Source organism: Neophocaena asiaeorientalis, unplaced genomic scaffold, assembly GCF_003031525.2.
Source record: "Neophocaena asiaeorientalis asiaeorientalis breed wild unplaced genomic scaffold, Neophocaena_asiaeorientalis_V1.1 scaffold275, whole genome shotgun sequence".
NCBI classification, from domain to species: Eukaryota; Metazoa; Chordata; class Mammalia; order Artiodactyla; family Phocoenidae; genus Neophocaena; species Neophocaena asiaeorientalis.
This window is the reverse complement of record NW_020173679.1, coordinates 1,423,208-1,450,129: the sequence shown is the minus strand read 5'-3', so window position 1 is coordinate 1,450,129 and position 26,922 is coordinate 1,423,208. Positions and strand designations below refer to the sequence as shown.

At 45.6% G+C, this 26,922-nt stretch overlaps 1 protein-coding gene across 4 annotated transcripts in view; it reads right to left on the bottom strand.

The window, feature by feature from the left end:
• UBR4 (ubiquitin protein ligase E3 component n-recognin 4) overlaps window positions 1–26,922 on the bottom strand; it is a 127,492-nt gene that overhangs the window by 69,310 nt on the left and 31,260 nt on the right. For all 4 annotated transcript variants that reach the window (XM_024749779.1, XM_024749780.1, XM_024749781.1 and 1 more), the window contains exons 22-52: window positions 26,093–26,221; window positions 25,179–25,361; window positions 24,919–25,041; window positions 24,597–24,826; window positions 23,148–23,269; window positions 22,056–22,153; window positions 20,454–20,611; window positions 19,472–19,681; window positions 18,513–18,614; window positions 18,095–18,195; window positions 17,647–17,845; window positions 17,085–17,273; window positions 16,600–16,663; window positions 14,890–15,081; window positions 14,279–14,349; window positions 14,041–14,188; window positions 13,389–13,616; window positions 12,562–12,732; window positions 10,941–11,123; window positions 9,915–10,073; window positions 9,418–9,570; window positions 8,736–8,963; window positions 8,280–8,437; window positions 7,186–7,357; window positions 6,738–6,939; window positions 5,734–5,897; window positions 5,089–5,305; window positions 4,019–4,235; window positions 2,021–2,084; window positions 1,232–1,366; window positions 63–237 (exon numbers count right to left, since the gene is read on the bottom strand). In XM_024749779.1, the coding sequence (XP_024605547.1) occupies window positions 63–237; window positions 1,232–1,366; window positions 2,021–2,084; window positions 4,019–4,235; window positions 5,089–5,305; window positions 5,734–5,897; window positions 6,738–6,939; window positions 7,186–7,357; window positions 8,280–8,437; window positions 8,736–8,963; window positions 9,418–9,570; window positions 9,915–10,073; window positions 10,941–11,123; window positions 12,562–12,732; window positions 13,389–13,616; window positions 14,041–14,188; window positions 14,279–14,349; window positions 14,890–15,081; window positions 16,600–16,663; window positions 17,085–17,273; window positions 17,647–17,845; window positions 18,095–18,195; window positions 18,513–18,614; window positions 19,472–19,681; window positions 20,454–20,611; window positions 22,056–22,153; window positions 23,148–23,269; window positions 24,597–24,826; window positions 24,919–25,041; window positions 25,179–25,361; window positions 26,093–26,221 (4,945 nt within the window). The remainder of the gene's footprint in view (window positions 1–62; window positions 238–1,231; window positions 1,367–2,020; window positions 2,085–4,018; window positions 4,236–5,088; window positions 5,306–5,733; window positions 5,898–6,737; window positions 6,940–7,185; window positions 7,358–8,279; window positions 8,438–8,735; window positions 8,964–9,417; window positions 9,571–9,914; window positions 10,074–10,940; window positions 11,124–12,561; window positions 12,733–13,388; window positions 13,617–14,040; window positions 14,189–14,278; window positions 14,350–14,889; window positions 15,082–16,599; window positions 16,664–17,084; window positions 17,274–17,646; window positions 17,846–18,094; window positions 18,196–18,512; window positions 18,615–19,471; window positions 19,682–20,453; window positions 20,612–22,055; window positions 22,154–23,147; window positions 23,270–24,596; window positions 24,827–24,918; window positions 25,042–25,178; window positions 25,362–26,092; window positions 26,222–26,922) is intronic.

The following is a 26,922-nucleotide window of genomic DNA, read 5'->3' as shown; positions in this document are numbered from 1 at the left end:
AGAGTAAAGAAGGTGGTGTAGCAAGCAGATTTCAGGACCACGGCCACACAGGCCAAGTTCACCTGTTTCCATCTGGGGCAGCTTTGACTCCGTAAAGTGGACAAGGTTATTAGGGCGCATGATGGCAATGGAGCGAGCTGTGACCACCAGCCTCTGGAAGACCTCAGGGTCCAAATCCTTGCCTTCTTTGCTGGATGTGCTGAGACACTGCACAGCTTTGCTCAGCAAGGCCTGATCCTACAACAAAAGAATCACAGAGGATGAACCAAAAGCAAGGAAGGCCTGGGCACTAAAGCACAGAGGAGAGGGGAACCGACAGATCATCAGGCTGGCTACCTCCACTCGAGAGAACAGGTTAATTACCATGGACTACCTGGAACAAACCTTCAAAGCAGCCCAACACAGTTCAACTTCTTCATATAATAAAACGCTAAAGACACTTAAAAAAAAAAAAATCGAAAGCCATGAAATCAGTACCAAAGTATGACAGGAAAACTAGAAATACCAGCCAATTCTCCAGAGCTACATACAACATCCCGGATCTCCTCCCTATGGAAGTCATTTCTTCGCAGCTTCATACCAAAACTATGTTTCCAAAAGCGCCTTTCCTTGACAGGTTCAGCAGGTTAGCTCGCACTTCTCAGCTCTCTGGGTCGGAGGCACCAAGGCATCTGGGCTGGCGGCTTCCTCCTCACGGATCTGAACTGTCAACAGTCTCTCCCATTTTTAGAAACTGGCCTAACTTACTGCCTTCAGTCGCTACTTACTTTTATAGGTGAGACCCTCTCTCCCCAGATTTCCCCCTCAGTCTCTCCAACAACCACTTACCAAATTCATCACAAGCAAGTACACCTCACTGAGGGCTGTGGCACAGGTGCAGGAGTGGAAACACCAGGAGCCCTGACCTCCTGAGTGACTTCCCGCCCCACTCTTCCAGTGAGCAGCCACCCCTCCTCAAGCATCCCTCCCCTCCCTTCCTTAAATCTTCCTGATCCTATTAGATAACAGAACAAAATGAATGCAAACCAGGGGCCCATTACTGGCTTGTCCTCATTTTGAGTGATAGTTATTAATTTCTCAGGAGAAACTTTAGGATGTGTGGGTCTAATCTCAACGCTCTCCTCTCCCCACCTTACTTTGCTACGCCTTTGCTTTACATCCAAAAAGCCAACTTGCTCGATTCCCTGTCAGTACCACAACTTACGCTTCGACAGAAGGCACCCCTGATTACCTTGTGGCTGTGATAGGCTGAGCGGCTGGTGTGCAGGCTGGCCAGAAGGCTCTTGGACTGCTGCTGGACACTGGCAGGCGCTGGCAGGGACAGCAGCAGAGTGGCCAGCTCCTGAGCTGCATTCTTGTTTCTCTCCTGATGCAGAAGACAGCAGGGTTGTCACTAACCCCACCAAATCCATGCAGGATAAACTGCCCACACGCTGCCCCCCACGCCTTCCTCCCTTCTCAGCCACCAGGACTAGGTTAGGCTCCACGGACCGCAAGGAGCAAAACAAAGAATTTCAGAAATTACAATCCTCCCACAATACAGGTAAAGAGAGTCCAAGGTCATGACTCCCAGAACAATGTTCTTTAATCAGAACATTGATTATTCATCCTATTGTACAAAACACTCTCACTATGGGTCCCCCAAAAGTAGGACATAAGGCCTTAAGCTGAAGACTCCTCTGGATCACCTTTGCAAATCAAGATTATGCTATGAATGTTCTTTAGCTGCGAGGCTTCAAGGCCTCTGATGACTCCACTGACTTCCTGCCTCTTCAGAAAGCTCCCATGTGCTTTAAAAAAGTAACTTGGGGCTTCCCTGGTGGCGCAGTGGTTGAGAGTCCGCCTGCCGATGCAGGGGACACGGGTTCGTGCCCCGGTCCGGGAAGATCCCACGTGCCGCGGAGTGGCTGGGCCCGTGAGCCATAGCTGCTGAGCCTGCGCGTCCGGAGCCTGTGCTCCACAACGGGAGAGGCCACGGCAATGAGAGGCCCGCGTACCGCAAAAAAAAAAAGTAACTTGCCTTCTCGATGATTGGGCCAACAGCAAAGCAGCTTTCCAGGGCTTCTAAAGAACTCACAACCAGCCTAGGGAGACAGAAGAGTGGTGTGAGTATGACAACCCTTCTCTCTGCCTGGTGCTTTAGCCTGCAGACTACAGTCGTGAGGACCTTGGGGACAGCTAATGAATGCCAAACACAAAATCAAAGCACAATAAGACCTGCCACAGGCACCATGCATATCGTTTCCTTGTATTACAGGCCAGAAGAAACCTGGCTCCTGCTCGGAGATCAACCTGAGGCCATGTTCATAATCTGTAACTCAAAGACAGGGCTTTTCTTCCTCAAAGCGGATAAATGTGCTTCCTCCTGCTGCCTGCGGCAGGGATCCCTGAGAAGGGCTTAACAGTCTTGATGCAATGGGACCCGAAGCTCAGGTGCCCCATAGATCAGTAGGCAGAGGGGACACACAAAGGGAAAGGTTAAAACCATCTTCTTATACTGGGAGAGCTGGGGTTATATTTTACTTACACCTCCAAGAAAATGCACAAAGGCACTTCGTATGAATTCCCCAAGTACGGAGAAGAGAACAAACTGTATTTTCAGGTGCATGCCAATTGCCAACGTTCAAAGGGTACTATAAAGCACCTTTAGGAAACTGGGCAATTTTCTCTAAGGGAAGGACAGGAAACCCAACCACTGAAGGGTACCAAGTGACACGCTCCCAAGGGCTCACTCCTGTGGGTTTAATGCAGCACAGTGAAAAGACCAACATCCTGAGGGCTGAAGCTCTGGACAGAGAGGGCAAAGTGTGGAGAAGGCAGCTGGAGAGAAAAAGGTCAAGGGGCAGAGGAAGGCAGTAAAGAGCCAGGAAAGAGAGACCTGGGACATAAAACCACGGTGGACAGAACAAGCTCTCTGGTGGCTTTTCAGACAGTAGAACTTTTCCACTGTCCCGGCGCCCCCTCCCCGCTTCTCATCCACTGTAGAGAGGGAGCAGAGAGGGATGGGGTAAGGAAGGGGACGCCAAGAGTCTGAAGCGGCCGACACCAAGCACGCACGTACAACCCTCCGCATTCTCCACTTTGACACGGGACAGCTCTGCAGCCATGCAATGACCAGAACAGAAAGAAGCAGGAGGACTTTTCCACAGAAGCGGAATCAACGCAAAGCCACGCCATCGGTTACACCGCTCTCTGACACACACTCGCTCGTGCAGAGAAAAGAAAGAGGGCATACTAACCGGTCCAGCTTGGTTAGGGACTCAGTTTCAGAACTTGGGGGAGAAGCAAAAGAAAAAAAAGGAAAAAAATGTGAAGCTCAGAGAAACCCGGAAATACATCCTAAGCAAACAATATAAGAATAGGGTGGGGGGCGGAAGAAAGAGAGAGAAAAGGGGTTGGGTGGGGAGGCTGCTGGCAGGAGGCCGTGATTCCAAGCCAGGCTATTCCTACGACTTACAATGTAGGAACTAAACGTCTTACATCCCGCATCTGCCACGGCAAACCAGCAGCTCCCCAGCGCAAAGAAGCCAAGCGCAATGCTCAAGAAGGCCACTGGGGGGAGCCTCAGGAGGCTCTGCACTCTGCTACAAGATGCCTGGGACAGCCTCTTGCCAGCAGCGTTATTACCACATGAAATAGCTGCTGCAGAGGAAGATGAGAAGACGATGAAATCGGAATGAAAGGGAAGATTTTCCCCTATAACTTCAGCAAGACTAGATCCTAATCTATAATACTGGCTTAAGCATCTTCTGGTCAGCAGCCTCTGGCTACTCCAAAGGGTACCTGAGCTTATTAAGAGAAGGGAAGGGACAGAAGGGTCCAGGCAGAGCCCTGGGAGTCAGATGGCTCTGAGCTGCCTCCAGGCCTTGTCGGCACACTAAGGAGACACTGCGTGAAATCCTGAAAAAATCACAGGCCAGACTTGGGACACTTAGAGGCTCACTCTCTCGAGACACAGGTTCTGCTGGGAGAGTGAGAACCGGTGAGAACTGAATTCAGCCCCTGTCAGTGCCGGTACCTCTCCAGGACAGTTCCACTCGTGGTGGTAGGGGCAGCTGAATCACTGTCTCCCGTGCCATTGCTCTGGCTCAGGTTTGCAGGACAGATGTTGCTGACGGAGGCAGAAGGGAACTCTTCCGGGGGCTCATCAGGCCAGCCAAACTGCTCCTTAGTCTTGCCATAGACTTTCACAGCATCGATCATGGTGACACCTGCTGGATCCACCGAGGCCCCAACTGCAGTGAGCAAGAGCAAGCTTTTAGGAGGCACATTCCCTGAAGGGTCGCCGCCACCGCCTACAAAGCAAAGACCAGACTAGCTGGGACAAAGTCCCAAGCCTCATCCGTTTCACAGGCATAGAGGGACTTTATCTCCTGAGACTTCAGTAGCACTTTCATCGTGTATAGGTGCTGAATACGTGTAGAAACAGTTCCATGGACCAAAAGCCCATGAAGTCTCCTACTCAGAAGAAGAGGCCCCAAACACCGGTGTAGGGATCCTCTGGTGCTATCAGGGTACCGTACCTCCCAACTCCACCCCCAGGGATCTCTAAACACTCCTTTTGTTCAAAGCACAGATCATCATCATGAATGAATACCAAGAGCAACTGTTTCTGGAAGGAAAAGTATCAGACAGGTGGCCAGTAAACGGTAGGGAACGTTGCCCGCCCTATGAAAGGCTCAGGGATGTGTACTCTGAGGGTTTAAAGGCATTGCTAACCATCTCTCAGTGACATGTGCCCTGAGGCCTGCATCTGCGCCTTAAGAAAGCCTTGCAATTTCACATGCTAAGCTTGCTGCCTACACATGCAGGCAGCACCATCAGCAAGGCTACCCAACCCTACAGAAGTGAGCCCTGAAGCAGAGTTTTGCCCTGTCTTTACCCCTCCCATTCTCGAGTATATCCCTTTCCTGTAATCTTGTTTCCTTTATATCGCAAACGAAGCTCAAAGTTTCATGATGGCAGAGACCACAGAGCTATCAGCAGAGCAGACGGTTCCTAGAATACTGGAAAGCCACAGAGAAGTGGCCACCCAGTCAGAATTCATAACGAGAAGGATACAGTCTATGCCAGGGGCTGGGGACTCACTGAAGAGGTTCAGCTTCTTATCGGCCTGCAGGGCTTCTTCTCTGGTGAAGGGGAAGTCAAACCAGCGTGAGCGACTCAGGTTAAGCTGCATGGTTCTGCCGAAGATCTCAATATATGATGGGGCCCGTTCAATTGCCTGGGTCCCAATCTGGATCCGCATGCCTGTCATCACCATAGTGCTGTTGTTGTTACTGATCTCAATGGTGAAGCCACCAGGCTGGAGGGAGAAGAGGCACATATCATACAATTACTGCAAGTTCTTAAGGGCAAACTTTCAATCCTTCCTGTGACAGTGACACAATGCGTGATCCTACAAAAGACCTTTATCCTTTTTAACTCCTCAGCACTGACTTCTTTTCTTCCAAGGATGGGAAAACAGAAGCAGGGAGTAGACTCTTCAGTTTCAGGCTTCTTTCTCCCCAGCATTAACCACCTCCTGCCGCCCTGTGCACAGGAACCCTATGACAACATGGGAATAGGAGCCCTCTGGCATGGAAGCGAGAACATTCATTCATTCTAGGGACCACGAAACTAGAATCAAGGGCTAATGACTGTGAGTCTTGCATTCTAAGACGAGATGTGTCCTCAAACCTTCTAAATGTGTCCTCGAGTCCTTCTACCCAGCACGGTGCAGTCAGTCCTCACCTTGGTGTTGGCCACATACATGCCAGTGGAATTCAGCCGGTGCTTTATCTGTTGTGCGTTGTAGACCTGCAGGAGGTCATTACCACCAAACTCCACATCTGTCAGCTGCTGGTTGTGTTCAAAGAAGTCAATGGGGAAGGTCACTTGGCTAGATGTGCGAGTCGCTGTGGAGAACAGCATCAGATTGCCACGGAGCAACATTAGTGCGATCCCTACCACCTCTGTGCTCCTAAGCTCACACGTGCTCCCTAATCTTTCTAGGCCAACTCGGGATTATAAGGTTTGCATCGGTATGATGCCTACACGCGGTCAGCTGTCCAACAGTCATCATCCCCAACCACAACACAACCTAGCGGGGCGAAGAAATCTGATGTCAGTATTGGGTACGCTTGGTAACAACAAGCTCTCTCGGAGCCGGTTTATTTAAAATAAACAAAGGAAACGATTTCTTTACAGGAAGATGAGCTGCATGATATCTCAAACACAGACTCTAGAACAAATTCCGGAGAGTGGGGTGAACCTGTAAAGATCTTTGCTCAACCCGAGTCACTCACTCCTAAACTCAAGCTTTCACTCCCTGAAGAGTCCTCCTCCATCACTCAAGAGCAAAGACTTCCAGCTCAGACACCTATGACGGCTTCTACACCAGTCGGCGAGGATGAACCAGCCAAAGGATCTACTCCTCCATCAGTTCCATCCTGCACACCACCTCAGGGAAGCCATTTTTCTTAAACCCAGAGAAAGCCATCTCAAACCAGGTCCAAGAGAGAATTCTTTCCTGGGCACCTAGGAACTGCTGCCTGAAGTGGACAGCCAACAGGTGCCTGCCGTGCACAGAATGCTGAGCGGCCTCCGGAACCTTGACCCTGCTTCTGAGAAACTAGCCAGCACAGCCTCTACCTTTATGAGCCACACAGCAGGACAGTCCCTGTTTCTTCACGGCTATCTACAACAGTCTACTCTAAGTCCCCGACCCCTACCAGTCTTCTGAGGAGGGGCCTTACTGATGGTAGCTGTTTTGCGCTTTCGAACAGGCTTCATTATGCTGATGACACTGCTGGGCTGCAGGGAGGGCTGAAGCCAGTAGGAGGTGTTCTCCACGTTGGCCATGTAGATGCGCAGGCTGCCATCCTCACACAGCAAGATCATCGTTGTCCGCTGCTGCTCATTGCAGGCTGTGTGCCTGATGGCGACCATGTCCTGGATCTAGGAGGAGGGGACAGAGGAGTGGTAGTTCCCGCACCTATAGATCAGAACCTACAGAAAGAGGCAGAGAAGCAACTGGATTCGTGGTCAACTGAGGGGGTGCCGAGGCTGCCAAAGAAAAGGCGTCTAGGAGAAAATTCTTCTATAGGCCTCCATTGAAAGAGCTGGCAAAGTGACATGACATACAAATATAAAAAGAGAGCAGGTTCACAGTCTATTCAAGTGATGGGAGAACGGGGCACTGACCTTTGCTTTGGCAGGAAGAGTCTTAATCTCCTGGATGAGGAAAGTGTCTGGTTTCACCATAACTACCAGGGGCACTCCTGTAGTTTGCTGGACACAACACACCAAGCCAGGGTGGTTCATCACCTCAGACCACTGGCAAAGGGCAGGAGACGTCTTACTGCCACCATTGGAACTACAGACAACAAAAGTGGCCACAGTTAGGGTGTCAATCACCATCTAACAGTTCTTTTCTTGACCTAAAGGCCATCCTCACGAACCACTGGACTCTCAGAGCAATATACCCACCCAAGGACTCAAATTACCCACGAGTCTCAGTCTTATTCTGAGCCACATAAATACTCTCATACACCCCAATGTGCGCCCCCAGCAAGAGTCCTGGTTTAGGATCTCAGTCAGCTGCTGGGTTCTACGGTCTGGAGAATAGGTGGCCCTATGTGCGTAAGGCTGTCAACTGCATAGGGTCACGGAGCTGCCAGAGGCTGATGACCCATTGTCCTTTTAAGAATTTCCAAGCACATCAAGCTACGTATGAATGGTATCCATTTTATTTCATCTCAAACCATACAGGCCAGAGAGAAAGTGCTTTTCAGTGGCAGATAAGAAAGAGGGGAAGAGACCCTAAAACTTTGCTGCCTCCTCCTTAAATAAAGCACTCACTACCTCACACACCCCTGTCACCTAGAAGTCTGATGGCAGCCTCCACCTCCCCAAGCTCCAAGCTCGCCCCATCTGCTGACACCATGTTCTATTTACTGATCAACCCCCCAGGAGGGAAACTTAAAGGGCATCTTAGCAACACGAGTGTCTAGGAGAAACTTACATTCTCTTCTCAAAACTCAGTAATCAAATTAAAGTCACATTTGCTACCCTGACCCTAGCTTTTCCTTCTGAGTGACAGTGGCTCCCCAAACTACCTGTTACAGCTTGGGGTCTCCACGGTGGGAGACAAACCATGCAGGCCGCCCAACCTACCAACACTGGACACCGCTTGATTTAAGGACACCAAGCAGGGAAGGGCGAGCCCTTGTGAGGGGCGGAGCTCTCCTGCCGAACATGGGCGCTGTGGCAGTTCACCTTTAAGTGCCCATCCCCACCTCTTGATGCTGATGGAGAAGAGCTGCAACACCTCCAGCGTCGTCCTACTGATGGTGGCTGCAAACGACCTGCCCTGACAGTAGCTGAAGAACAGCATCTGCAACACGTGCGAGTAGTAGACAGACACACCGCCACCTGCCACCTGGCTGTTACTGTCCTATCACAACAGAGACACAACATCCGCATTAACTTCTCATGCTGCCTGGGCACCAGCTTCTGCTCTGGCTGCTCATTCATTTTACACCATGATTATGGGGTCTCATTCTTAAAGTATGAGATCCCCGCAGGAAACCTTAAAAATACCAAGAGAATACAGGAACTTCAAGTTTAGTCCTAAAGGACTAAAGTTTTTGCTATTAGATAAATAGTTAGAAGAAAAAAGAGAAACGAACAACAGAAGCCTTGCTAGGCTGATTAAACCTGGCACAGAAGGGAACAGTGCCATGTGCTCTAACCTTCAGGTCCTCGTGGTTTATTTCCAGCACATTAGTGACATAGAAGGGTCCCTGCTGGGCACTGCTGGCCTCTTCCATGAGCTGGGTATAGATGTACCCAGCCGAAGACATTATAACAATGATGTTCTTTCCCTCTTCGTTGAAGAGGAAGGTAACATCTCTTATCTTTGAGCTGGGCAGGAGAAAGTAGAAGGTTGGACTCAAGGCATCAACGGACAGGTCATAAATCTGCAGAATGGAAGGAAGAAAGATCAAATAAGGGAGATCCATTTCAGTCCCGTGCCCAAACTATCCTGGTGCACCCACAGAGCTGCAATCAGTGAGGAATGAGCACTCAATCTCCACTCAGCAAGCACCTGTAAATGCTGGACAATGAGCACAAGATGATAAAGTATCTCTTCACTGCCTCTTAGGAATGAGCAGAGGAGAGATACACATCAACAAATTCTACACCAAGTACAGTAATTAACGGCTGTGAACTGGACACAGCGGGTGTTGAACCAGAATCAATTTTCTGCTATCTGCACACAGATAGGTCCTGCTCAACAACATAACAAAAGGCAACAAAATGTTAGGATTTTTCATTTCTAAGAGACGCTAGCACATATAACGGAGATCAGGCATTCTGGATTTGAAAGCAAAACCATTCTAGGATGAGATCATCAAAGGGCTGTAACTATACCTTGACAAAATCTGCAGTGACGATCGCTAGCTCAGTCTGTGAACCAGGTAACCACACGGCTTTGATGATGAAGTTCCCTGTTGCCAACTGGGGGTGCAAAACCAAATGATCCGACACAGAGCCTGAGCTACTGAAGGTCAGCACGTGGCAGTCCTGGACATGGTGGAAGGAACAGAATGGTTAAAAACGGATTTGGAAAGTAGCCTAATTAATTTCAGAGTTCTAACGCTGCCTTTTCTTCCCTAATATTCCCTGCCTCCAGACAGTACTCAGACTGTCTAGTAACATGTTCAAGTGTCAAGAACACACAAGGATTATTTCCAATACAAAAGAAATCTGGAAGATCTGGAAGAAATTTAGAGATTTCTTTTGTGTTCCCAATGGCTTTTAAGTTCTGATCTCAACAATGAATAAGAGAAAGTGGTGCTGAAAACAGGGGAGAGAAGGTGACTGGGATCCATAGCTTAACAGAACCGAACCTGGATCAGGATTGTTACCTTCAGCCCACAAACAGCAAGGTAGTCCTCCTTGCACGGATTCCCCGTGAGGCTCAGCACAGTAAAGGGGACTGGGGCAGAAGCCAGGCGGGTCAGAGTCAGCTTCCTTTTGCTGGAATCTGCTTGCTTCAGGAGAGCTGAGAGCTGCAGGACAGTGATCTGCAAAGGAATAATTACCAATTTATTCCTAACCCACATCCTCTCAGAGAACACAGAGCAATAAAAAAACGTTCCTTCACTAGAGCTACTGATTTGGAGGCTTTTTTTGTGGGCAAGTCTCTTAGGAAACTCCAAGATCAATACTAGTCATACATTCCCTGGTTAAAAGAATGGAATGCCTTTCATCTCCTCCTTCTAGAGATGACAAAAGAAACCAACTTCTCTTCGTGTAATCAGTTCATAAAATTTTTAAACAATTCCCATATACTGTCCCTTCTCATTTTCACTGAGAATGTTTTTGAAAGGATTTTAGAGCTATTTTAATCTCTAGTTTGTTTTTCACTTAAGCTGTGATTAAAACAACTTTACTGATAATGAAGAAGTCAGAATATAGAAAAGTGTGACTTAGGATACTCTCCTCCAGCCTCTCCTGGTTCTATAAAACACGATAAACTTCCTTGTGCCCTTAGAGGGCTGGGAGGGCAGGAAAGAACTAAATAAGGATCACTGAGCCTTCCTATGAAGACTCTTCTCTCCCCACTTGTGTCCTCAGAGTGGCCAAAATGGGAAAGACTGGGAGCCACGGTGTCCTAGGAAACCACCAGTCGTTACCTTCGCCTAGGGGTTCCCACAATAGAGTGGGAATTAACTATTTAGACTCTCTGTTCTAGTCACACTGGTCCTAAGTCTAATAAAGTAACTCAGGGTTCAAGTAGAAAAGTTTGTTGAGCTCTGTCCCTGAAGCTTTGCTGGAACCCAATAGACATTTTCCCTGAGGGCCAATCTGAGTATAGTCATCTATTTGTTTTGCTCAGCACCTAAGACAAACATGACCTCAGATGAAAGGGAAGGAATTGGAAGACCCACCTTGCCTTTCTCATGGCTGACAGCCAAATGCTGGCGGCGCCCATGAGGGGAGGAGAGCACACACATAGCCACCCTCCTGAGCACATGGGCGCTGATTAGCTGTCGAATAGTCTGGCCCTGGTCTCCGCTGTAATTCATCCGAACATTCTCAAAGGCACCTTCCTGGGAACCTAATGTGGGAACCTGGCAAAGAGGGAAGCAGAGAGAGAAGGCAGTAATAAGGCAAAAAAGATCAAGTGGATTCATACACATGCTATTCACGTGACTGAGACATTGCACAATTTAGTTATTCAAGAGCAACGGGACTGGGCTTCCCTGGTGGCGCAGTGGTTAAGAATCCGCCTGCCATGCAGGGGACATGGGTTTGAGCCCTAGTCCAGGAAGATCCCACATGCCGCGGAGCAACCAAGCCCATGCGCCACAACTACTGAGCCAGCACTCTAGAGCCCACGAGCCACAGCTACTAAAGCCCGCACGCCACAACCACTGAAGCCCGTGCACCTAGAGCCCGAGCTCCGCAACAAGAGAAGCCACGAGAATGAGAAGCCCGCGCGCCACAACAGAGAGTAGTCCCCGCTGGCTGCAACCAGAGAAAGCCCGAGCACAGCAACGACAACACAACGCGGCCAAAAATTAATTAATTAATTAAAGCAATGGATTCCAATCTCTAATCCATAGACAGCTAGGTAAATTCATCAAAATTATTGTCAGTCCAATAAGAACAATGCAGTGAATGTTGCATAGAGCTAAATTAATACAAAGTATTCACTTTTTAAAAATGTTAAAACGCCTTTTTTTTTTGGCTGCGCCACATGGCTTGCAGGATCTTAGTTCCCTGCCCAGGGATTGAACCCAGGCCACAGCAGTGAAAGCGCCAAGTCCTAACCACTGGGCCACCAGGGAATTCCCAACTGTGACTGATGTTTAATAAAATACCAGAATATATGTGTGTGTATTACCAAGTGATGATGTTTCCCTTAAAAGCAGTCACCTTGTGAGATCTATTTGTGTACCTCACTCATTCTCACATTTCCCTTCCGGAAATGCCGACACTTTACTTCCTACTACTTTACACAGCTGCTGAAGACTCCAGGCAGACCACGCCAGGGGTCCTACAGTCAGTGCTAAGCAGCAGGTGTAAAGTGGATAATGACTTACAACTTACAACCCAAGTCATAGGAAGAATTAAAGGAAGATGACCTAAAGGTAATCTTTGGCTCTAAGCCGAAGAGGACAAGCATTATTTTTGTAAACAAGGTGAACCTTAGGGGAGAAGATACAATAAGGAGGTATTCTATTTTACATACAGAAGAAATTTCTAACCATTGTAATTTCCCCCAAATGTCGTTCCTCACAACCAGGGGTTCACATGTTTATGTGAACTGAAAAGGAAACTTACTCACTGGGTTTGTCCGAATGACCTCTGGATTCCCTTCCCTGGAAGACACACCTCACATGCTGATTTTCACACTGGATGTCACGGTATCTTAAATTCTAAGTTCTGAATGGCCAGGGGTTGACTGTTCTAAGGATATTCCTCCGAGTGTCTAGAACACTTTGGCATCTCAGTCAACGTGCTGGTTCCCACATGCACCTAACTCCCAGACCCTGACACACTCACCATCAGCTGGTCTGTCATCTCAACAACCTTGTCCACTGTGTGCAGCTCCCGGAGGGCCTGCTGAGCCCGGCTGCTGCTCCCCACAGCTGAAGCCTGCTGGAAGTTGGTCTGAATGGCATCCATGAGGAAATTGAGCATGTCTAACACGAGAGGAGCGAAGGAGAAATTGGCCTGAGAAAAATCCAAATACACAAGTGAAAAAAAAAAGAGAGACAGAAAAATAATGGGTCATACTCATCACCACAATCTTGCTAGTAACTACCTACAGAATCCAGAACCCACCTTCCTCACTTCGGTCTGATATTCTAGCCCTCATCTCACTCTCTCCAGTAACACTGGATTTGATTCCAGTCAATACGCTATTGTGCTACTAACCCAAAGCAATCCTCCTAAACCAGGGACCCCATGTCGATATCCTACTGCTTGAACGCACCCACCATGTATAATTAGTTAACTTCTCCCCAATGCATCTAGAATGCCTCTAGTGAAAACTGAGAAAATAATCGCTCAAATCATTTTCTGTATTCTGTGCTTCAGATGAGAAAGCCTGACCAAGAAAGTGTGCTCTCGAGTGTTACACAACTAAAATTTACCCTCCCACAAACTTCCCAAACACTCCTCAGTCATAAACTCTTCCTTATGAAGTAGTGACTGACAACACACACTATTCACATTCCACCGTGAAAATCAGTAAATTTAGAGAGAGGAGAAAACAACCCCACGCCCACTAGTGGAGTCGTAAGGAGAGCCTGGTGCACTGATCGCTCATGGACCAGCTGGCCAGGCTCTGTGCTCTGGCCCCCGTGCCGGACGCCACCGGAGCCCACCTGGTTCTGCAGCTCCTCCCGGCAGCCCTCCACTGTGCGGCACAGGCTGCTCTTCTTGGGCTTCTCTTCATCAGCAACCTTTCCGTCACTGATGGTGACTTTGGCCTTGTCAGCCGGGGAGGTGCTGGTGTGGCGCACGAGACTCTCTGAAACTCTGGGTTCACTCTGAAATGCTGACTCCTTCATGGTGGAGCTCATGCCGCTGCTGGGAGTTCGCTTCACTAGAGCCTAGGGACAGAAAACGTCAGAGACCCCAAGTCTTGCCACAAGCATAGATGAAATACTGCCTAAGATGTTGAAGGAAAATCTGACCCAAAGGAGACACTGGCTAACCATTTAAAGATTATCCAAAAGCCTGAATTCTGGTCTTCATTGTATGCACCTAGTGTCTGGTACTTTACCCACTCAGAGCAATAGGTCTTGAAATTGTGGAGGGGGTCTTTGAAAAAACTGCAAGATCTCTAGGGACATTGCAAGTTCTAATATTCTAAGTGAAGTGCATAGGCCATGATTATATAGCTAATCAATGACAACCAGAACTTAGTCCTAGACCCAGGCCACCATGAAGGTGACATGGGAATTTCCCAGTTTGGCTTAAGCATTTGTGTCACAAGTCACCCTTTATAGCCGAGAGAATGTTCCAATCTCTCACCAGACAGCTGCCATCTTCCTTGGCTCCACAGTCACAGAAGAAGGATCCATACTTGGCATAGGAAATCTCATGATCCTTGTGGCACACCTTGGCACATACTGTACACACACCCACCCCATCAACCATTTTGCAGGTGTGACAGTGGTACCTACGAAGAAGGAGAACCAGCCAATGAGCCCAGAAGTCCCAACAATCAAGGCCCAGCAAACCCTCACCTGAAACGAAAAACTACTCTTACCAATGCTGGTTCATGAATTCTTTCTGAGTGATGGTAAAAGTGCACAATTTATTGCAAAGAGAATCTTCATCCTTCAAAGATAATAAATAGTTTTAATCAGAAATATATCCTTCTACACAGGGACCCATAAAAACACACCCTACGGAGAGTAAACCACTGACTCATAAATGACCAGTAGAAACCTACTCCAACTGGAGATAGCTTGCAGGCTATAAATATGCTGCAATTTCAGGTGAGACCTTAAGGTTTTGTGGCTAAGAAAAAAATAAATCTTATGCTTTCTCTACAAGGAAGCTCACACCATCCCCATGAAGACTCATCTTTGAAACTCCATTTTGGATGCAAAAACCAAGGAAGTGTATGACAAGTACCTCTAGATGGGAGAAAGGCACGTGTTTATTAAACGGTCCTTCCCCTAGGAGATTAGAGCCCTACAGCTAGCTCTGCAGGCCTGGAAAGTCAGTCTGGCATTAGTCATGTAAGCTGTGAGAAAGCAACAAGGGCTGGGAAGAGTTCTGAAGCTCCCAGGGGCTAGAGGGAGGGCCAAAGGACTGTCAGTGTGAGCTCTGCAAGTGCCGATCAGCCATGACCATGGTGGTTACTTTACTTACTGAATCCTCAGCCTGGGAGTCTTCCTCTTCCACTGCCAGCTCCTCCACCCAGTCTGAGTCCACTTCAATGGCCCGCTCTTCCCCATCCACTGAGAGGTGACTTGGGCCTTGACCGTTACTCTGGCTCAAGGCATTGGTGACATCAGCCAAGTAAGACATAACATGGCAGGTACACTCCAGGACTACCACATGCTGTAAGAGAAGACCACCACACCATGGAAACCTCAGTTCTCCATATTCAGTTATTATGTAAACTGTGTTTTCTCAAGCTTTTTCTAATAAAGCTCAATATCAAAGGAATAGTATAAAAGCAGAGAAGAAAAACAACATGTTTTAATTATCTATTTCCCCATCTCGTAGCACTATGACTACATGTAGTTGGTCAATAAACTGTACTGAATCAGTGTGATTCATTCTTTCTTAAGCACAAAGACAACTCTTTAAAAAATTTTATAAAATAAAGTACGATGGAAATCAAGAAAAAAGAGTTAAAATGGAGACAAAAATCATTCAAGAAAAAAATAGACTGATACAAAGAACAGACTGGTGGTGCCAGAGGCAGTGGGTAGGAGGGTGGGCGAAATGGGTGATGGGAGTCAAAAGGTACAAACTTCCAGTTATAAAATAAATAAGTCATGGAGAGGTAATGTCCAACATAGTGACTAGAGTTAATAAATACTATTGTATGCATATCTGAAAGTTACGAAGAGAGTAGGTCTTAAAAGTCCTCATTGCAAGAAAAAACAAATTTTGTTAACTACGTATGGTGATGTATTAACTAGACTTACTGTGATCATTCTGCAATAAAAACAAATATCAAATCATTATGTTGTACACCTGACACTAATATAATATTCTATGTCAATTATACCTCAAGAAGAAAGAAAAAAGCTATATTAAAAGTATGAATAAGCTCTCATTGGCTTTTTTCCTGCTGTTACCATTTTTTTTAACCATTAGTGGAAGATATTTAAATTACTGGCTTTTTAATTAATGCAGTAGGGGAGGAAGAGCTTCAGAGATCAAGGGAAAATTTTTCCAGCAAATCACTGCAGAGAGTTCGTGCTTGCCTAAAAAAACCCAAAAGTCTGGCATCAAAGCCTCAGATTTCTAAGTTCCTTCACTCTGCACTCAGTGTGGAAAGGATAAAGATCAGCAAGAAAGCAGGGAGAGATGAATGGTGCTGTGGGGGGTCAGAGGCCAGTTATCTGCTCTTAGCCACTATGTCAGGTTCATGGGTTGGGTGGGGGGAGAAAATGCCTGAATGCAAGATTTCTACCAGTTTCCACCCTTTTTCTCGGCACAGTGACCTGAACTTTCAGGTAAAGTAAACAATTCTAGCATCTGGACTGGAGCTGAGGAGGGAGACTGCAACTCTGTATAACACTCAGAGCACACAGTTCCAATGCAGGAGCAGGGGACAATTTTCCAGAGCGTGCCAATACCTAAAAACAGCAGGAATTCACTGTTTTAAGAAGGACTCTGTTGGATGTCTGCTTACCAGAATATTTCCTTCCTATCACTTCTTGCCACCGAGAAGAGGCCTAAGAGCATGCAGTTAGCAATTACACACTTCCAGGCCTTTGAGATTATAGGCCTTATCCTCTGTAGGCTAGCCAGGGACAGAAACCAACAGGAAGGAGACTTCCACCTGGCCACAAAGATAAGAATCACCACTCCCTGACTGCTGTCACTCCTCACTTGTCTTACCTTTCCATGCATTACATTGGCATTCAGTTTTTCGACCACATTCTTCTGTGACAGGTATTTCTTGCTGTCCCAAAGGAAAAAAAGGGGGGGGGGGGACACAAAATCATCTAAGGAATCAAAGAAAGGAAGCATCTTCACATATCTCACATCAATTTGTGGACACTGTGAACCAAAGGCATTCTTAGAAAATTATGTGGGTAATCAGAAGTTGGGGGCTCTGTTCCTATCAGTGGCAGGTGGTACACTTTCCCCAAGACTTCTCCCAGGAATAATGAACAGAAAATCCTACTAATAAAATAATGAAGATTAAATCTAAACTGAACAGTTACTGGCTACTCCCTCAATCCCCAATAAAAAGGTAGAGATTCAAATTTCTTTTATACTCACTCTGAGCTACAGAAAATTGCCTGTAATTAATTATCCCCCTTTTCTCTAAGAGCAATGCTGTAACATACAGATGCGTTCCTCCAATTTCACCCTCTTACCATCTACTCAGCCAGTCCACAGCAGCATTATGAAGCTGAAGATGGCCAGCACCTTGACCTGCACTGGCCAGGGTAGCCATCACAACCATGAGTTCAGGGAAACCAGTCCCATCACCATTGGCCAGCATCTCTGTTGCCATGGGGATCAGGGTGCCCAACAGCACAGCACACACACCTTCCCCGACTTGGCTGATAGAGAAGAAATAGGAAGTTGGTAAGTAATCAACAGGAATCTGACTGTACACTTCTAAATTTATAAGAGTTAATTAAGGAGTTTAAATTTAAACATTAAATGCATGACTATACACACTAAGCCCAGTTGTGGACTTGGGCTACTAGAGCACAAAACATTCATCCCCGTTACAACTGACATGCCAAGTCACTGCAAAAGTTTTTCCATGGGAAAAATCAAGAAGAACCACTAGATTTCTTGAGTCTACTGAGAGGGAGCTATGGAATCACCGAAAATGCTCACGACTGATTCCTGAAAGAAAGACAGCGGCATGATCTCACCTTATTTCTGGGGCCGTTAGAACATGTGAAATAAATGCAGGTGCCCTACCTGTTTTCCCGAACAATGTACGTGGTCAACAACTGTAGAAGCTGCCTGTTCTCCTGGATCACATCCAGCTGATCGGAATCTTTGGGGGGCGATGCAGTCATGCGGGTGAGCCAGGCCTGGAGACGCACAGGCTCCACACAAGCCAGCTGTGCCAGGGAACCACAGAGATGCAGAAGGCTCGGGTTAGGGCTCTTCTCAGCTGGAGACAGACCGAGAGGCGAAGGTCAGTGAAGGAGGGCAGGGGGAAAGGAAGGAAGGCGCAGACTGTGAGCCTGGAAAGGGGGAAAGGCTCCAAGGAAGTTTTCGACTTCCTTCCAAACTACCTCTGAGGGATTCTCTCCACATGTTAGCATTTTCATGCCATAGTTATACTTGGGCAGAAGATAGGCACAGTCATTAGGTGGACATCAAAGTTCCCTTAAGAAGATTACTAAAAGCTGTCACTCACTCAGCTGGAAGAGTTTGGTGAAGAATTTCAAAACTCGGTTACAGAATTTAGCAGAGAGGTTCTCATTGGCTGTTGCCATCATGACCTGCACAAGTTCTCCACTGAAAGGCAAGAGGGTAAAAATGGAAGAATCACGTTAAGCTTCACATAAAAGGCATCCGTTTCTATTTCTTCACAATCTCATCCCCTCTAGGGGAACTGGTCATTTGTGAGTCAACAATGCCAGGTGTTCATGAAATCAACCCCCTCCACCAATAACCTCAAGGAGTCAGCAGTTAACTGAAGTCCTCCCAGAGGTACAAACACCTAAGCAGGCTTTTGTATTCCCTGAGAAAGAACACCCAAGTCAACAAAGACAGGTCCCTACTTCCAGGAGATATTCAAAAATGTTCACTGAGGAGAACAAAACATAGCTCACCTGTCAGAGAAAAATTCCTCCATAGCTTTACGAGCCTGACTGCTTTCCAGTTGCTTTTCCAAATATTGGAGACATTCCTCTAAGATGGATTCATCCAGTCCACTGAAAATCCAAAAGAAAAATTAACTACCAGAAACAAGGGCTGTTTCAGTGTCCTGCTAATCCTGACCTTTAAAAATCCAAAGTCTGTTTACAGCTACACCTTTTGAGGGCAATATTCAATTTTGTTTTGTCAAAGCTTAGCATAAACCCTGGCATACAGTAGGTGCTCAATAAATTTTTGAGGAATTAAACTGAAATAAAATTTTAAAATTCCTAAAATCTGAGATAACTGATGTAGTCGATGGCTAAGAGTTCCAAGAATCACTGTTGTTATTTCAAACTGTTAGAAAGAGGAAGGAAGGGAGGGAAACACTGAAGGCGGGAGGGGGGACGAAAGAGAAGTGGGGAGGGAGAGAAAAAGAAAAGGCAGCCCCTGATGAAAACCTGGATTCCTCAACAACAAAAAGGCAGGAAATCCCAATACCTGGAGCCCTTTATCTGTACAGTTCTCAGTGGGATAAAACTGTAACTTATTCAAGTGTTCTGTAAGACTCTCCTACATCAACATGGCCTACACTATCAAGGTCAAACAATGCTATGAGACCGCCTAATTCCACAGAACGCCTATCTCAGAAGCATGGTTACAAAAATATTAGAAATTTTATCATGCTCCTTTGTACACTTCATCACATCTAGTACAGCATGTTTATTCCTAAGAATTAATCACAAAAGAAGATTCCAAGTAACCTTTCATGCGTGTCCACAGGAACACAAAACGCACACAAGTATAGAACTTTCTGTTAAAAAGCACAATCACAATCTATTAATTAGCGACATAAAGAAGCTAGTGTTGGTACATTTCGCTGATGGTAGCAGGAGGTCACAGGAACCGGAGGCTTCTCCCCAGTCAGGCTCACCTATTGGGATCTGCATGATTAGCCAGAATGTTGTAACAGCCAGTGATCAGTTTCTCATAAACGCGAGCCAAGAACTCATCAGACTCTGCAGGGCCCAGGATGCGCTCCAGAGAGTTGCTACTGATCTCAGCGACACTCTCAGTGCTCGACTCCAGAAGAAGGGGAAGCAGGGTCCGAATTACCTGTGGCGGGTTCATCTCATCGGACCAACTTCAGCAAAGAAAACAGAACCAAATTAGTGAATATACTCCTCTCAAAAGCTGCGAGGGGAGGAGAGAGCAATCTACTCATTTACTGAGAAGGGCTTTTTTCCTTTGATAGTTCTTTTTTACATAGGTATAATCATGCAACTTCATGGTCTCCTTTCTCATTACCATATCAGACGTTAAAATCATTTCCATATAAAAAGTTCACTTATTAAGATGTTAAATCAATACTATAAAATGTATTTTATAATATTTAGAAAAGAAGATTAACTGAAACCTAAACTAGTAACCCTCCCAGACAACCTTTCTAGAAGAATTCCCAGGAATCTGGATCACTTTTAAGGCAATGAGATATAGGACTTTACCCGTGACCTATGTACAGGAAAACAAAATAGTCCCTCCACTGGCCTGCCCTTAGTCTCCACGATGGCAGCATCTAACTTCCGCAACGAATCTGGAGAAGCACGACTTCAAATACATCATTGTCACCTTGAAACTTAAACCCAGAGTACCTCCAAATCACAATATGGTTTAAAACCAGCATGCCTTTTCTGAAACATACTACACAGAAGGAGGGGGGAGGTACTCGGCTGCCCTTCACATCTAAGCCAAAAATCATTCTAGGTAAACGTTCATACTCTAAGGCAACAGGCTCTCTCTGCTATAGCAGGCAAAAAAAGTATTATTATGCAGTTATTAAAACTCTCATTGTCTTCCCTTAGCTGTGACAGAATACAGGAGTAGAGAGCACTTAGGGCTACATAAAAGGTACTCACACTATAAGATCTCCAGTCAACCTGACCAGTGAGAGGAGGGTGTGCTTCAGGGAAGCAGCCAGGGGCAGACTCTGGCCACAAAGAGTCCCCAGGTGAGCGGCCTGCACAGCACTGATGTAACTCTCAGAAGGGATGGTGTCATTGGCAAAGGCATTGCGCTGAAAGGAGGCAAAGCAGACATCAACGGATAGACCATCTATCTCCCAGGACCAAATTCTTACGTGAGAAAAAAGAAACCATGATGACATAACCGAAGACCCCATTGAGATTTACAGACAATGACTCTATTCAGTATACACTCTTATTCATCCTGGGAAGGAAAGTGGGGTGGAGTGAAGGAAACAGTTAACAAATTTTAATTAGCACAAAGTCGAGTTAAAAGTTAAAGTTAAGCTAAGGGCTTCCCTGGTGGCGCAGTGGTTGAGAGTCCGCCTGCAGATGCAGGGGACACGGGTTCGTGCCCCGGTCCGGGAAGATCCCACATGCCACGGAGCAGCTGGGCCCGTGAGCCATGGCCGCTGAGCCTCCGCGTCCGGAGCCTGTGCTCCGGGAGAGGCCTCAACAGTGGGAGGCCCGCGAACCGCAAAAAAAAAAAAAAAAAAAAGTTAAGCTAAAATTTAGTTAGCACATAGTTAAGATACCCAATACCACTTTTCAAATAATTAGAATATATTATATTTAACATTAAAACTATGTTTGTTTGCCTCTAGTAACTGAGAAAGATCTGGATTTTACAATGCGTCTGGGTCCGCATTACAAATATCTTAATTATCCTTGCACTATAGCTCTGGGTGATGTAAACAGAGGTCACAATTACAAAGCAGGGATAACTAGATTATAACACTTGGCTTTTCCAAAGAACTGTGATAATGCAATAATCTGTTAATAGAGGTAATCTGAGTAGAGCACACAGAAAGATCAAGGAAACTAACAGAGGACTCAACAGCCTTCCAAAAGCCTAGAGAACTTAAAAGCTACCCCATAAAATTATGTACGACAAAAGGAGCAGGCTCTTGACATATAACCTAAAAAGGAAAGGAAACAGTTAACATTTACTGAGAATTCATGTCACAGATAATGTGCTAAGCACTTTACATTTAATATCCTTAATCTTTACATCCCAGTATTTAGCAGATGAAGAAACTGAGGCTCCTAGCAGTTGACCCTTAAGTACCACAGGGGTTAGGGGTGCTGACTGTGCAGTCAACAATCCAGGTACAACTTTACAGTCAGCCCCCCATATGTGCAGTTCCACATCCACAGATTCAACCAACCACAGATCATTTAGTACTGCAGTCCAGATTTAGTGAAAAGAATCGTGTGTAAGTGGACCCATGCTGTTCAACCCTGTACTGTTCAAGGGTCCGCTGTAATAAAGCAGTTACTCTATAACCCAGTAACAGACTTCTTATTCTTAGCAAAATGATCATATGAGTACCATTTGAGTAATTCAAGGCCTTGATCATTGATTCAGCCATAGCAAGTACTACTGCAGCATATTAAGATCTCTTGGTGGCTAGTTTAAGCCTAAAGAGTAAGAAGAGAACACGGAAACAGAACAGTGCTCCTCATTTCTACTCCTGGGAACAGACAGACGCTCACCCAGGATCCAATGTTTGGAAACTCATTGGTGTTGATGTTGTTCCAGGATTCACACACAGCCTGCACTGAAGATGGTAAATTCTGAACCAGTGTTGGACCTGGAGGAGACAGAAGGGACAAGGAGTCATCGTAAGAGAGAAAGAATGACACACAGCATTTTAAAAGCCAAGCCCAAATGCAGAGAGAAACACACCACAGCCCGGGCTGTCAACATAATCACTAAGATAGCTTAGATGGATATTTATTTCAGTAGTAGCACTATGTCCAAGAACTTGCTAAGTGCTTAACAGCTAACAATCTCAACTGTAAGGTTTTCATTTCCCATCGTATTCACTTTCTAATCTTGCAAGTAAAGAAGACAACTGAAAAAAAGATGCAAAGTGAGAGCAAGTCACTACAAGTCACTATTAAACGTCTAGACCTTCTATGAATAGGTATCACTTTGATCTCTTTTCTACTTAACACAAATCTTGAGGGCAGGGATCATTAATGCACATTAAGAACAGTATTCAAAGAAGTAATGGAATTAAATTTCTAAAAGTGAGAATATCTGAACATTAAAAGGGTCCTTGAAGCTTGAAATTCAGGAATACACAAATGCCTGTAAATTTTAAAGGGTAACTATTGCACTTAACTCCAATCCTGCTCAAGTCCTCTTGATTCCCCAACCTAAATTTCGATCAGATCATTCCGAACACAAGGAAGAAGTTCTCCCAAGCACTAAGCAGTAGCTTGCTAGTTTTCCTAATCTCTATAAATGAAAAGAACAAAGGTCTTTGCCAACAGCGAAATAGCCTAATGCCTTGGAATCAACTTATCTTGGTTTGGATCCCAGCTCTGCCACTTGCAAGATGTAGGATTTGGGCAAATAACTTCTCTAAGCCTCAATTTCCTAATGAGTAATGGGGGATAATAACAAAACTTACCTAATAAGGTTACTGTGAAGATCAAAACAGATAAACCTATGTCAATGCTTGACACTCAGAAAGATTCCAATAAATGATAAATGCAGTAGACAGGTAGAAAGGGAGAAAACTAGCACTACTAGTCATACTAGTGTTAACAGTCTTATTCAAAAGCACATTCACTTACCCAGAGTGTTCGCCTTGCACCTACTAGAGCCAATAGCCAAAACAGCAGCAAAGCCGTGCAATTTCTCCTGGGAAGGTTTTTCAGTGGATCCCTCCTCATTAAAGTTCTGCAGCAAATAGGCTCTGGAGAAAAAAATAGGGGGTTATGTCAAAGCTGAAGGAATCTAGTGCCATTTTGGTTAGGAAAAACTAACCCTAGACAAATCGAAAAACCTTTATCTCAGTTGGGTCTCCTAAGGATTACAATGGGTAATTGTTTCCCAAAGCATATGCCACCCTCTGAAATGCTTACAAAACTCGATTTCCAGGACATATCTACCACACTCTTCCTGGCCTCAGAAGACTGGCAATGTATATATTAAAGGCTCTGAGAAGTATTATTTTTTCTCTTTTAAAAAAAGCACTTCCTAAACTTATTTGCCCAGGAACATGTATTAACAGCTCAGTTTAGAAAGTCTTAGCCTGATGGGCCAGATTAGAGCCTAGACACTCTCAGAGGGCAGTGACTTGGTCAGCTTTGCTACCACTGTACCCCCAACACCTAGAAAAGTACTTGACATGTAGCAAACATTCTCACTTGTCATTCAAGTTTATTGCTCATATTCGTTCAAAAGTTTTGCCTCAAGCAATAGTCCTCTGTCTACTGCAAAGCATTCACACTAAGACATTAGTTAAGTTTTACAACGATCTAAGTCCCTTTCACCATCAACGCCCCATAAAACAGGAACTGAACAGTGAAATCCTACAGGGACCAGATAAAGTAAATGAGCTTAAAGGGGCCCAGTGAGAATGGCTAACGAGAAGCAGCCAGTCCTTAGCTGCAGTTTGTCCCTGTCATGTGGGGAGACACGCCCAGTTTTGCCAGTTCTTCCAAAGGAAGAAAAGCCAGAAATCTTGATTTGTGAATAAATTCCCAATTTTTATAAATGAATTCTAAAATATTTAAACATCATGCAGAATAAACAAAGCAAGTCTACAGGGTGTGTAACTTGCAATCTTTATTACAGAAAGGGCTGGGTTTCAAAATACTCTCTAGGGGATTTCCCTGGTAGTGCAGTAGTTAAGACTCTGTGCTCCCAATGCAGGGGGCCCGGGTTCGATCCTGGTCAGGGAACTAGACCCCACATGCATGCTGCAACTAAGAGTTCACACGCCACAACTAAGGAGCCCGCCTGCCGCAACTAAGACCCAGCGCAACCAAATAAATAAATGAGTATTTTTTTAAAATACTCTCTAACTCATTAAGAAAATTTTTTCTCTACCTACATACCATGAAATTTAAAGAGCTTCAACTTAGTAAATAACAGAAATGATAGTGTTTGGAAAAATTACATTATCTTTCTTTGCACCCTACAAAAAAATGCTAGAAAATATTTAAAGATGAAAGTAAACCACCCAAGCATCTGCATTCCCCCATCTCCGACATCTCTGGGCAGGCAGCCCATCACACCTAGTGAATGATGCGTAGGTGTCAATGAGCTGCAGTGTGGCTGGAAGCAGGTTCTTGGTGATCTCAGATGACTTATGAGGATCGGTCTCGGCAGCCATCTTAGAAAAATGTTCATCCAGAGAGACCTGGACCTTCGAGATAGCAGCATCGAGGGTGTAGATGGACTGCAGACTGGGAACTTCATGGAGCTGCAGGATGGTGGTACAGTCGATGCTACAGAAGGACGAGATCTTTAAAGATACATGAGATATTAATTAGTTGTAGCAAAAAAAAACTGTGGCATAAGCCAAGTTCTATCATTATGGACCCCCAACCTCCATACCTGTCGAGCAAAGTATTCCTCTACAATTTCAACGTCGTATTTCACTGAGCTGCACTTGCTTGATGCCAGTTCTAGGAGAGAACCAGCATGTTCAGCCTTCATTCCCTGTTTGATAAGGTGGTCCTATTTACAGCAAGAAAAAAGTGTTCAGGAGATCAACACAGACAGCGTCTAAGGCTTTCATTAGCCTTAAATTTAAAAGTTCCTAGAATTAGAGTATGTTGGCTTTGAATACTCCATAGCAGCAAGCCTTGTGGTACCTTTATCCAGTTGACATAGGAGCTGATCCGGAGGCGGGAAGACCACCGCAGAGTGTGTAGGATGTCACATTCACTCATCTCTGGTGAGTTCACGGCCAGCTGGTTCATGTAAGTCTTTGATGGTGGCAAAATCCCTAGAATCCTCCAGAGTATCAAGAAGTAATATTGAAGGGCACAGGCCTCCTGGAAGAAGCAAAAAGAGCAATCACAGAGGTTGAAGCTTTTGGTATTGCCTCAACAGCTCCCTAACTGTAAGAATTGTTCCAAATTCAATTTTCAAAGCAGAAATGGGTGGAGTCCCAACCTTCAACTGAGATTTGGCTCTCAAGTCTGCTCACCAGGTCTTTCTAGAGAATACACCCAAAGCAGAAAATGGTAAAACGCATACTTTATATCTATATAAAACTTGTTCCATATTCTGCACATTTCACAGGCCAAGAAAGCAATTCTGAGACAACTTTGGCTCCCCAGTAATTCACCAAGTAACTGAAAGAGAGCAAGACATTCTCCTCAGCACGCCCGCAATCAGCTGGCCCTTTCTGTGGCCTTAATTGCTGTTATGAGCTCTATAGGCACGGGACACATTCACAGGACCACAGGAAAAGCTCAAGTGTGAGGCTTTCAATATCATACAACAACCAGCATTCACAGGAGATACAGAACTTAGGAGACGCTTACTCTCAAAGTCACATTCTTCTAAATGTTAGCAAAAAAATGCAAAAATGATAAAAAATTATCTCTAAGGTGAACATAACCACCCAAACTAGACAGAAATAATGAAGTATCTAGTCAGTTTTGCAAACAGATATCCAATAAACTGCTAGATGCCAGAAGGAAATTTCTGGTAGACTGCTACCCAATCATCAAACATATCCCAAACTCTTCTTAATTAGCCCAGGTTTCCACGGTCTTACCAGGGCTGTTACATTCTTGTTTTCCTTTCTCCTGACTGTATCAAGCTGGGATCCAGCCGCCAGCAGGGATGTCAGTGCAATGTAGAGCTCATCATGCTTGACAAGCTTGGAGTAAAGAACATCACATGCCTAATATCAAGGAAGAAAGACAATCGTTTTTTCTTATTTTTTGAAATATCTTTTTCCTACTACCCATACACTGCCACTTAAACTCAGGATTGACAAAACAGCTCACTCCAGATATAGTTATTAATTTCTCATTGCAGCGTGATTCCCACTTAGGGACCAGCTCAGTTTATGGATTATTGTGAGCACACAAGTGCAGGCTTTAGAATGAGGCAACTATTTTGTCCATTAAAATAGCTGCGTGTGGGGCTTCCCTGGTGGTGCAGTGGTTGAGAGTCCGCCTGCCGATGCGGGGGACGCGGGTTCGTGCCCCGGTCCGGGAGGATCCCGCGTGCCGCGGAGTGGCTGGGCCTGTGAGCCATGGCCACTGAGCCGGAGCCTGTGCCCCGCAACGGGGGAGGACACGGCAGTGAGAGGCCCGCGTACCGCAAAAAAAAGAAGAAAAAAAAAAAAAAAATAGCTGCGTGTGAAAATGCTAACAGATAGTCTTCAGGAATAATGTATCAGAGGTGTCAACCGCCAAGAAGGACATCCCCTTCCGCCAAACTGGAGCCCAGTGAATAAATCTCAAAACAAGACTTTCCTTTTAGAATAAACTCAAATCCTAATACAGACCAAATTCCCTCATTACAAAAAGTTAAGTCATTCCCTTTCCCCTGATAGACTGATTTTGGTGGAGACCACCTAACCAACATGTAAAATGG